Source organism: Leptopilina boulardi, unplaced genomic scaffold (genome assembly GCF_019393585.1).
Source record: "Leptopilina boulardi isolate dan_hultmark-lab unplaced genomic scaffold, ZJU_Lbou_2.1 LbouV2_78, whole genome shotgun sequence".
Lineage (NCBI taxonomy): Eukaryota > Metazoa > Arthropoda > Insecta > Hymenoptera > Figitidae > Leptopilina > Leptopilina boulardi.
In genome coordinates this window covers 215,437-227,916 of record NW_026138025.1, presented here as the reverse complement: position 1 = coordinate 227,916, position 12,480 = coordinate 215,437, and the positions used below count along the sequence as shown (strand labels likewise).

General features: G+C 26.5%; 1 protein-coding gene across 1 annotated transcript; it reads left to right on the top strand.

Moving 5' to 3' along the window:
* The first annotated feature begins 827 nt into the window (after positions 1-827).
* On the top strand, positions 828-10,709 carry LOC127290649 (protein PFC0760c-like). Its single transcript, XM_051319358.1, has 3 exons — positions 828-914; positions 3,487-3,765; positions 7,248-10,709. The coding sequence occupies exons 1-3, from the start codon at positions 828-830 to the stop codon at positions 10,707-10,709; spliced, it is 3,828 nt and encodes a 1,275-aa protein (XP_051175315.1).
* Positions 10,710-12,480: the final 1,771 nt, after the last annotated feature.

Genomic DNA, 12,480 nt, shown 5'->3' with positions numbered 1-12,480 from the left:
ATAAATAAAAATGTTTAAAATTAAAGAAAAAATTTTTTTAAACATGTTTTATAAGATATGTCACGATCGAATTTTTTTTTATAAATAAATTTCATTTTTTTTTAAACAAAATTATTGTAAAATTTTTAACATTAATATATATATATATATATATATATATATATATATATATATATATTTGGGGGATTCCATATGAAGTGATCAAGGATAGGATTAGGAGACCCTTTACTTTAATAATTTCTATCTCTCATACAATTGAATAAAAAAATTTTGCCAATATCAGTTTTGATAGGTTTTTTTATGCCCTTTTGATTGGTAATATGCATTTTTGGAAAAAAAAATATTTTTTTTTGGTCAAAATTTTTTTTTTTCAAAAATGCATATTACCAATCAAAACGGGCATAAAAACAATCTATCAAAACTGATATTGGCAAAATTTTTTTATTCAATTGTGTGAGAGATAGAAATTATTATAAAGTAAAGGGTATCCTAAAACTTTCATCCCCTCCCCCCTAAAAAATATTGGTTAAAATAGAAAAATATTTTTACCAAAAATTACCATCTATAATAGTACTACAAAATGCCCTATGTTTGGGCATGATAGGAGAAAAAACTTTTTTCACCTTGATCACTTCATATGGAATCCCCCATATATATATATATACACAAAATACAATAATTGTTTTAAACAAAAAAGTTTATTATTGAAAATGTTGCTTTTTAATATCACGTTTTACGTGACACGCTAATTTCACTGTGACAATATATATATATAAGAAAATGGTAAATAAAAAAAAAATCATTTGTTCATTTATTAAAGTGTCAAAATGAATTACTCGTTTATTCTATTTTTTATTGTTAATTATTTGCTGATTCTTTCATATTGTAAAAATGAAATTGCTGATACGATAAAGGTAAATTAGATCATTATTTAAATTTATTTATTTAATTTTATTATTTATTTAGTTAATTTTGGGTCATTCCATTTTATTTCGCCTATATTTGTTTCGGCCTATTTTTAGAAAAAATTTGGTATTTTGTATTATAATGACTTTTAATATTCGTACAATTCTTTTTTTGACAATTATTTTATGAAATTTTTTTTTTATTTATGTTGAAATTTAGTTTTTAAGAGTTGAGTTGCACGGAAAATAGGTTAGTTTGACTTGGCAGAAAATGTTAATATTTCCTAATTTGGTCCTAACTTGGTCCTGCTTTTACAAGCCATTTTAGTAATATCGGAGTATTTTGGCATTATTAATTATAATTAATAATAATATTATAATTATAGGGTAAGGGGTACAGTGACCGACACCCTGGGCATACTTTCAACTTTAAATGACATTTTATCGTAATTTATTAAAGATTTAGTTATAAAATAAATTTTAAATAAAAGATTTGAAGTTAAAATTTATAGTACAGAAGTTTAAAATTAAAAAACACCTTGATAAGAGTTTATAATATTAATTTAAAAATGTATGGTATGAAAACAGTGAACGACACCCTTTAATAAAATAAAAAATATTTAAACTTCTATTTAAGTAACATGATATTTATTAGTATTATCATAAATTTTATTATTCAGACTTAATGTACAAAAAAAGTTGCTTTTAAAATATAATTATTTAACAATTTTTTCATATTTATAAAATTTGTAATCAATAAAGCAAATTTTTTGAGGTTAGTTTTCTAGAAAGTATTAAATATTGAGGAAAATATAAACATATAAAATTTTGTATAAACTGTATAAGTTTTTAAATATTGTATATTAATTAATTTACTAGTGATATTTAATTAAATATTATTATTTTTATAGTTATTATCATTTTTAATAGCAGGTGACGTTCACTGTCTGGGTGTCGGTCACTGTACCTTTTACCCTAATAGTAAAATAATAATAAAATAATAAAAAAAAATATATAAATACAATAATAAAAATAATAAAAAAATATACCATAGTTTTTTAAAAATTTTAATTAATTATTAATTAAATTTATATTAAACAAAATGAGAAGGGTTACATTTCATTTTGAATTTTTTTGCCCCTACTTTTTCAACCCTAGCAGACGAAACGGACGAAACTATAAGCAGAAGTTATTTAGAGGTTAAGTTCTTGTGTAAAAAGTGCAATGTAATTCTGCTTGTTTATTGATTTATTATTATTATTATTATTGATTACATTTTTTTATTTTTATTATATACACCCAGAAAAAAGGGATTGTTTATTTGAAAAAGTCAATTGCTTTGATTTGTTTTGTATATATCATTCGAAACAAATTTCCTTTTAAACAAAAAGTTTTTCTAAATTTAACATAAAGTTTCTTTGATTGAAATAAGTTGAAAAATATAAAAGAATACAAATTTCAATCAAAGAATAAGTTTCCATACTAATATAAAATCAAAAAAAATTTCTTTGATTAAAAAAATTAAAATTTTTGCTAAAACAAACATAATTTTTTTCAAAGAAACCATTTCTATAATTAAAAAAAAAAGATTTTAGGTTGAGTTCACAATAGAAAACGTTAAACAGATCAGCTTTGCAAGATGTGCTTAAACAGCTAGTTAAAGAGTAGCACCAACACTGTTGCCAACTGTTGAAAACGAAAACTTGAACACAGCGGCCCTAGTTCCGCGCGTTCCTATAGTTCAATAGATGTGAATTAAAAATATATAATTAAAATTATAATTATAAATAAGTATTAAATATAGATAATGTAATATAATTTAATATAATTCAATTTTATTATAAAAAATTTATAAATTATAAAATTTATATATGGAACGAAACACTACCTTTTTGGTTTCGTCAAGTTGGCAACTAGCTAAGCAAGAAAATTCTCTTAAATAGCTGTTTAAGCATATCTTGCAAAGCTGATCTGTTTAACGTTTTCTATTGTGGACTCAACCTTATATTGGTCCTAAATAGGCACCTAAATTAGGACCAGGCTAAAATCGCATCACCAACCATTTTAGGACCAAGTTAGACTGCCAAGATAGGACCTAGATAATAAAACGGCAAACTAGATAGGACCATTTTTCAATTTCCACACGGGCAATTAACATTGGTAAATTAGACTATTTTCAACAAATATCAATGAAAAAAAAATTTAATAACTAAATTACTTCTGTTCTTTTTTATAAAATTTCCAAAGTTGTCAAACTAACCACCTGCTATTTTCCGTGCAACTCAACTCATTAAAAACTAAATTTCAACGAAAATAAAAAAAAATTTCATAAAATTATTGTCAAAAAAGGAATTGTACGGATATTCAAAGTCATTTTAATACGAAATATCAAATTTTTCTAAAAATAGGCTGCAACGACTATAGATGAAATAAAATGGAATAATCCTAATTAAATTTTTTTTTTAATTTTCATTATTTTAGTTTCAATTAATTAATTTAATATTTATTTTCCCTATAAGAGAAATTTATAAAAATAAAAAAAAAGTCTTACGAATTTTTTTTTTTTTTGTAATTGTTACAGGAATCAGTATGTCCTTGTTCAATGCAATTAACGGAATTATTGAATGATATGAATATAACAAAATCATATGAGAAATTAATGGAATTACAATTATTGAAACATAGAACAAAAGAACAAGAAAATGAATTTTTAAAATTATTAAATCAAGTATTGCCGTCAATAATGAAATTATTAAATGAAAATGATCGAAAAAAAATGATTAAAAATACGAAAAAATTGTTTAATAATATGAAAAATACGCAATATAAATGTGCAAATTTAGAAGAAGGAGAAAAACAGGTAAATTATATAAATATATTAAATTTAATAATGAAATTTAATTAATAAGAGAACAATTGTGGTAAATGGGGACAAGAGGTTTTGGAGCTTAATTTACAGTTTTAAACTTAAGTTCAACGTCAATATTTTAACTTTTATCTTGACAATTGGCAGAAAGATAAAAAAATTTATCGCTCAAAATGCATAAAAACTTGAAAATCAAAGTTAAACTGTTTCAGTATTTTGCCTCGCATTTCAAAGAAAATAGACTTAAAAATCATACCAAATTTTTTTCTTATTCCTTGATGACTCCTATAACAGAAATTCACTTGAATTTTTGATTTTTGTTAATTTGGTTAATAATGACAAGCTGTCCTCATTTACCCCAAAAATTTGAAAACTTAGGGTAAATGAGCTTGTCATTATTAACCAAATTAACAAAAATCAAAAATTCAAGTGAATTTCTGTTATGGGAGTCATCAAGGAATAAGAAAAAAATTTGGTATGATTTTTAAGTCTATTTTCTTTGAAATGCGAGACAAAATACTGAAATAAAAAAAAAAATAAAAAAATTTCAATTGGTTCAACTAATATATATCTACTACAAATTTTTTCCAAGTTCTTTCATCCCTTAATACAGTAATTCTCAGATAACAATAATGCGCGCATTTAAGATCGCACTTAGTGATTCTCCTATGGTGCATGCAAAAGCAGTATGCTGATGCGACGCATATGCGCTTACAGTCGCATTCATGCTAGCAAGAAGTTCTCTTTATGCCTTCACGTATGCGATCTTCTACAATGCATTTGAAATGCGCTTTCAATGAACTCATACAGTATGCGAATTACAATAAAAATATTTTTTAATTTAAATAGCTTAAAACATGCGTAATATTATGTTAAGATGAAAATTCTCTCTTGAAAACATAATTAATAAAAGTTAATAAGAAAGTACTTATATTTAAATCTGAATTAGTGAAATACTACTAACAAACAGTAAAATTTGACTAATATTAGTGGAAGACTTTTCCCCTTTTTATTAATTAAATATAACTAATTTTTAGTAAATATTCACTAATTTTTTAGTATTATTTCACTAATTACTAGTCATCTGACTGACTAAATGAATTAGTCAAACTGTTTTCACAGAAAAAAAAATGGTAAAAAGTGATTGTGGGTAGAGGGTAAAATGCGTTTAGGTACAGGGTAAAAGGTAATATTGTGATGGGTAAAAATGTTACCAAAATATTACTAGAAAGATGGATGCAATTTTTCAATCTGACTAATTGAAACATAAAATACGTGTTTTCATGGATTTATAACTTAATGAAAAACTTACAAAATGTATTTTTAAGATGAAAAATCCTGAAAATGTTGTAAATTTAATAAATTTAATTATTTTTGTAAAGAAAATGTGTTTGCCAACAATGCCAGCTGACACTTGTAAACAAACAGGTTTGGGAAGCAAGTGTTCAAAAGCAGAGTTGGGAACGATAAAAAACTTGTCCAACAATAATTTTCGTAAAGCATATTATTAAATATATTGTTTTACAAAAACAAAAATCTTATAGATAAATAAAAAATGTTATAAATAAATAAATATTTTTAGGTTCATTAATTAAATTTATTAGATAAACCATAAAAGATAATCAATTACTACAAATTTTCTCAGGAATGCACAAAAAGATGCGCACAGATATATGGCGCGAAATTCAAATAATGTCAATTTAAAAAAATTTAATTAATGAACCTAAAAATATTTATTTATTTATAACATTTTTTATTTATCTATAAGATTTTTGTTTTTGTAAAACAATATATTTAATAATATGCTTTACGAAAATTATTGTTGGACAAGTTTTTTATCGTTCCCAACTCTGCTTTTGAACACTTGCTTCCCAAACCTGTTTGTTTACAAGTGTCAGCTGGCATTGTTGGCAAACACATTTTCTTTACAAAAATAATTAAATTTATTAAATTTACAACATTTTCAGGATTTTTCATCTTAAAAATACATTTTGTAAGTTTTTCATTAAGTTATAAATCCATGAAAACACGTATTTTATGTTTCAATTAGTCAGATTGAAAAATTGCATCCATCTTTCTAGTAATATTTTGGTAACATTTTTACCCATCACAATATTACCTTTTACCCTGTACCTAAACGCATTTTACCCTCTACCCACAATCACTTTTTACCATTTTTTTTTCTGTGTTATTGACTGTTAATAAGGCGGAATTACTAATTCTTTAGTCAAATTCTACTAACAATTAGTAAAATTTCACTAAATGTTAGTTAAATTGTTACTATAAATCATTTAGTCTTTTCATTAGTAAAAAAAACTACTAATTTAGATTTAGAGAATAAATTAAAGTTAATAATAAAGTTTGTTGATCAGATTTAAATGAAATGGACTTTTAAAAATATGAGAATTTTATAACAAACTTATGAATTTATATATTTTTATTAAAATTCCTGTGACGAAAGTGTCCGTGAAAAATTTTGTATTCTTTGAATATATATAAAATTCTAGTAGCAATTGTTTTGAGTGTTATCAGAAATCAATTTCGGTCTATGTCAATTTCATCAATTAAGTAATTGATGCCTCCTTTTCAATTAGATATTTTTAATTCATCGAATAGATTAAAATTCCCGCGTCTGATTCACGTTCCCGAATGTAGATGGCGCGTAATGCACTTGAGTCAGCTGACAGCCGGAAAATGTCTATTTTAACTAATTCATAAGATAAGAAACGATAAGAATATAATATCATATTTTTATATAAATCGTGCGTATTTATAATTTAATGTGTTTTATATCTTTGTGTTGTGATCTATAGAGGTAAATTCGATTAATCAACATTTATTGAGAAGATTAGTGATCCAATTGTGGCCTCGATATCAGTGGTGGTCATGTGCATATATAATTTTAGGTTATTTTTTGATTTTGGCTTAGAAGAAAGAAAAATATAAATATGTCTCTTCACTTTAATAAAAAAAACTAGAGTAGTAAAAAATCTTAACAGAAATATAACATTTATTGTATTATATAACAAGTATTAAATGATCAATTGATGTTTCGAACCTCAAATGTACTAGCACAAGGATCGCATTTAACTCGCTTGAATGCGAACTCATGTGAGAGACGCATAGTCCATGGATGACGCATCAGCATGCAACTATGAGATCACTGAATGCGAATTAATTAGCATGTATGCGACTCCTTATGTTTGCACTATTCAAGCATTTTTGTTATCTCGACTCCTTATGTTTGCACTATTCAAGCATTTTTGTTATCTGGGAATGTACTTAAGTAAACTTTTTTCTTAAAAATCTTTTGAAAAATATTCTGTCCCCATTTACCCCAACTGACCCTATTTTAATTTAAAAAAATTTTTTTTTCTCTCATTTAAATTTAAATTTTTAATATTTATTCTCATAAAATATTCATAAAAATAATATAAAAAAAAAAATTTTTGACTATTATTTTTCACTTATTTCAGAAATTAGAATATTCTACTTTAATTTCAATATTGGAAAAAGCAAATAGTAAAAAAAATTTATTACCATTAATTGGTGAGCAACTACAATTATTATTATCATCGGCTGATAATGTAGAAAATGTAAAAGAAAAATTAAATGCCTTGCTACTATTATTAGGGGAATATTTGACTACTATTGATTTGGAAAAATGCTCGTTATATGACGAGGCAAAAGAAAACGATGATTCGTCAAATTCAAAAAAAAGAAATAAAGGAAAAAATAAAAAACCCAAACAAACAACGAAGAAAGGAATGAATAAACCTTTACAGAATAATGATCCTTTAGCAAATTTTACGACAACTGAAAAACCGATTTTAACAACAAAAATAATTGAATCCACAACGGAATCTGTCGATAAATATGATGATGATGATGATGATGAAGAAAATGATGATCCTCATGCTGAGAAAGGAAAAAATAATCTTTTAAAGAAAGATGATCCTGCTGCAAATGCAAGAATTGTTCCTATTGCAAATGGAGGAAATGGTCCTCATTTAAATGGAGGAAATTATCGTAATGCAAATGGTGGAAATGTTCCCATGGCAAATAGAGTAAATGATCCCATTGCAAATGGAGGAAATGGTTCTCATTTAAATGAGGGAAATTATCGTAATGCAAATGGAGTAAATGATTATGACCATAATCCTTATAATGCAATAGTGCCATTGAATAGCCCACCAGAGAAAGGAATGAATAAACCTTTACAGAATGATGATCTTTTAGCAAATTTTTCGACAACTGAAAAACTGATTATAACAACAAAAATAATTGAATCCACAACGGAATCTGTCGATGAATATGATGATGATGATGATGATGGTGAATATGGATATGATGATAAAGATGAAAAAAATGATTATCCTTATGCTATAACAGAGAATGGAAAAAATATTCTTTTAAAGAATGATGATCATGCTGCAAATGCAGGAATTGTTCCTATTGCAAATGGAGGAAATGGTCCTCATTTAAATGGAGGAAATTATCGTAATGCAAATGGTGGAAATGTTCCCATGGCAAATAGAGTAAATGATTCCATTGCAAATGGAGGAAATGTTCCCATGGCAAATGGAGTAAATGATCGTATTGCAAATGGAGGAAATGGTCCTCATTTAAATGGGGGAAATTATCGTAATGCAAATGGAGTAAATGATTATGACCATAAACCTTATAATGCAATAGTGCCATTGAATAGCCCACCAGAGAAAGGAATGAATAAACCTTTACAGAATGATGATCTTTTAGCAAATTTTTCGACAACTGAAAAACTGATTTTAACAACAAAAATAATTGAATCCACAACGGAATCTGACGATGAATTTGATTATGGTGATGATAAAGAAAATCATGATCCTCATGCTGAGAATGGAAAAAATAATCTTTTAAAGAAAGATGATCCTGCTGCAAATGCAGGAATTGTTCCTATTGCAAATTTTTCGACAACAATGACAACAATAATTGAATCCACAACGGAATCTGTCGATGAATATGATGATGATGATGATGATGGTGAATATGGATATGATGATGATGATGAAGAAAATCATGATCCTCATGCTGAGAATGGAAAAAATATTCTTTTACAGAAAGATGATCCTGCTGCATATGCAGGAATTGTTCCTATTGCAAATGGAGGAAATGGTCCTCATTTAAATGGAGGAAATTATCGTAATGCAAATGGAGTAAATGATTATGACCATAAACCTTATAATGCAATAGTGCCATTGAATAGCCCACCAGAGAAAGGAATGAATAAACCTTTACAGAATGATGATCTTTTAGCAAATTTTTCGACAACTGAAAAACTGATTTTAACAACAAAAATAATTGAATCCACAACGGAATCTGACGATGAATTTGATTATGGTGATGATAAAGAAAATCATGATCCTCATGCTGAGAATGGAAAAAATAATCTTTTAAAGAAAGATGATCCTGCTGCAAATGCAGGAATTGTTCCTATTGCAAATTTTTCGACAACAATGACAACAATAATTGAATCCACAACGGAATCTGTCGATGAATATGATGATGATGATGATGATGGTGAATATGGATATGATGATAAAGATGAAAAAAATGATTATCCTTATGCTATAACAGAGAATGGAAAAAATATTCTTTTAAAGAATGATGATCATGCTGCAAATGCAGGAATTGTTCCTATTGCAAATGGAGGAAATGGTCCTCATTTAAATGGAGGAAATTATCGTAATGCAAATGGTGGAAATGTTTCCATGGCAAATAGAGTAAATGATCCCATTGCAAATGGAGGAAATGGTCCTGATTTAAATGGGGGAAATTATCGTAATGCAAGTGGAGTAAATGATTATGACCATAAACCTTATAATGCAATAGTGCCATTGAATAGCCCACCAGAGAAAGGAATGAATAAACCTTTACAGAATGATGATCTTTTAGCAAATTTTTCGACAACTGAAAAACTGATTTTAACAACAAAAATAATTGAATCCACAACGGAATCTGACGATGAATATGATGATGAAGATGAAGAAAATGATTATCCTTATGCTATAACAGAGAAGGGAATAAATATTCATTTACACAATGATGATCCTTTACCAAATTTTTCGAGAACAATAATTAAAACTACAACGGAAGCTGACGATGAATATGATGATGAAGATGAAGAAAATGATTATCCTTATGCTATAACAGAGAAGGGAATAAATATTCATTTACACAATGATGATCCTTTACCAAATTTTTCGAGAACAATAATTAAAACTACAACGGAAGCTGAGGATGAATATTATGATGAAGATGAAGATGATGATGATGATGAAGAAAATGATGATCCTCATGCTGAGAATGGAAAAAATATTCTTTTACAGAAAGATGATCCTGCTGCAAATGCAGGAATTGTTCCTATTGCAAATGGAGGAAATGGTCCTCATTTAAATGGAGAAAATTATCGTAATGCAAATGGTGGAAATTATCATAATGCAAATGGTGGAAATGTTCCCATGGCAAATGGAGTAAATGATCCTATTGCAAATGGAGGAAATGGTCATCATTTAAATGGAGGAAATTATCGTAATGCAAGTGGAGTAAATGATCCTATTGCAAATGGAGGAAATGGTCATCATTTAAATGGAGGAAATTATCGTAATGCAAATGGCGGAAATGCTCCTGTAGGAAAAGTTTCTGTAGGATCTGATAATGCAAAGGAAAAGGAAAAAAAGTGTTATTCTGTTATCATTGAGAATGACTCTGATGAATCATCAGCATTATCCTCTTCATATGATGATGATGATGATGATGATGATAGTGATAATGATAGTTATGATGATAGTGATAATGATAGTAATGATGACAGTGATAATGATAGTTATACTGATCATGATTCTGATAATAAGAATGGAGACATTTGTTCTGGTTACAAGTATTACTATTGGATGTAAAATTTTGTAAAATCATTTAATTTTTATCGACTCCCCTCCACAAAAAAGCGACACATAACCTATTAGTGTGAAAATTTCATTTTAAAGAATTTTGTCACTCAAAAATTTACATTTAACCGAATTATTATTATTTTCGAATATTATATAATTAGAGTGTTAAAAACTTTTTTTTTTATCTCAATAAGAGAAAAGAGGACAACAGATATGCTGGCGACATGGTTGGATAGTCAAAATTATTGAATCATTTAGTGCCAATGTACAATAGACTCTCAGGGTGCATTCACAGCTCAATATTTTTGAGGAGGGTCGTTATGATAACGTATAAGAGAGAGAAACAATGTTTTTATTTCTTTTACTCTCATACGTTACCATAACGACCCTCCTCAAGTAATTGAGCTGTGAATGCACCCTAAGAGTCTATTGTACATTGGCCCTAAATGATCCGATAATTTTGACTACCCAACCATGTCGACAGCATATCTCTTGTCTTCTTCAAAATACACATTTATAATAATTTTATTAGTTTAGTCTAGTCTAGTAATAATCTAGTAACTTTAGACCGATCTCTCCCTCCATTTTGATTTTTCTCCTCTTTCTAACATGTTAATTGAAGAGAGACAAAGAAGGAAAATGGAGTAAGAGATCGGTCTCTCACCAGATGGCGTATTGTAGTTTAGCAGTTCACAATATTCGGTTTGACGACATTTTTAAATGACGTGACACTTCTATATTAATTTTATTAATTTATGGCGAATGGAAAAAAAATACAAAAATTGTCATAATTCTCGGATCAACTACCGCGCCCTGCTCTAGTGAAAATTTAGTGACTTTATATATAGTTAAAATTAAAAATTACTATAAAGTTACTAAAATTTCACTAGAGCAGGGTGCGGTAGTTAATCGAGAATTATAACAACTTTTGGGTATCTTTCTGAATACGCCATAAACTAACAAAATTATTATAAAAGTGTCACGAATTTTCAAAATGCTGTCAAACCGGAAGACAAGTAAATTTTGCAATTGAGTGTAATAATAAATATATTAGTTATAGAGGGCGCATGAATATTTTATTATTGAATTTTCAAATTAAAATTTGACAAATTTTTTTTTTTTATACAAAATGGACAAAAATTGACAGATAGATTTTGGCGCATTTTTTTTTTTTTTTTGAAAATTAACCAATTAGAAATTATCGATGAAAATTGTGATTGGTCAATTTTCAAAAAATTGTCGCTAAAATCTTTTTTGTCGATATTGTTTTTGTGTATGGTCATTTGTAAATTCGGACAAAAATGAAAATTCAACGTCTTTAAAAGTGTTATTAATGAAAAATTTTGTAAAAATAAAAATTCAAACAATTCTGTCGAATTCTAATTCGAAAAATTAAAATTTGTCTATATAAAATAATTATTTCTAATAAAGAAAATAAAGAAATTTATGTAATAAAAATTTCAAATTAATGATTTTTATGGAATAATCATGGGCCCTTAGATTATTGAAAATTTATTAATTTTATTATAATGTAAACTAAAAAAATTAATTATATGTTATATTAATATTAAATTGTAATTAATAAATAAATTTTAAAAATTAATTACTTATTATTATTATTATTTAAATATTACTAAAAAAAAATTCAGAAAAAAGAATTTTACTTTTGTTTGTTTTTTTGATATATTTAAAAAAAAAATCGAAAAACAAAATAAGATAATTTTAACCCTTTCTACAACACTGTCAAAATAAAAAAGGTTTTAAATTATCTAAATTTTGA

Coding starts and splice junctions, on each gene's coding strand:
- LOC127290649 (XM_051319358.1), top strand. CDS start 828: ATGAATTACTCGTTTATTCTATTTTTTATTGTTAATTATTTGCTGATT. Junction 915..3,486: donor AAATTGCTGATACGATAAAG/GTAAATTAGATC, acceptor TAATTGTTACAG/GAATCAGTATGTCCTTGTTC. Junction 3,766..7,247: donor TAGAAGAAGGAGAAAAACAG/GTAAATTATATA, acceptor CACTTATTTCAG/AAATTAGAATATTCTACTTT.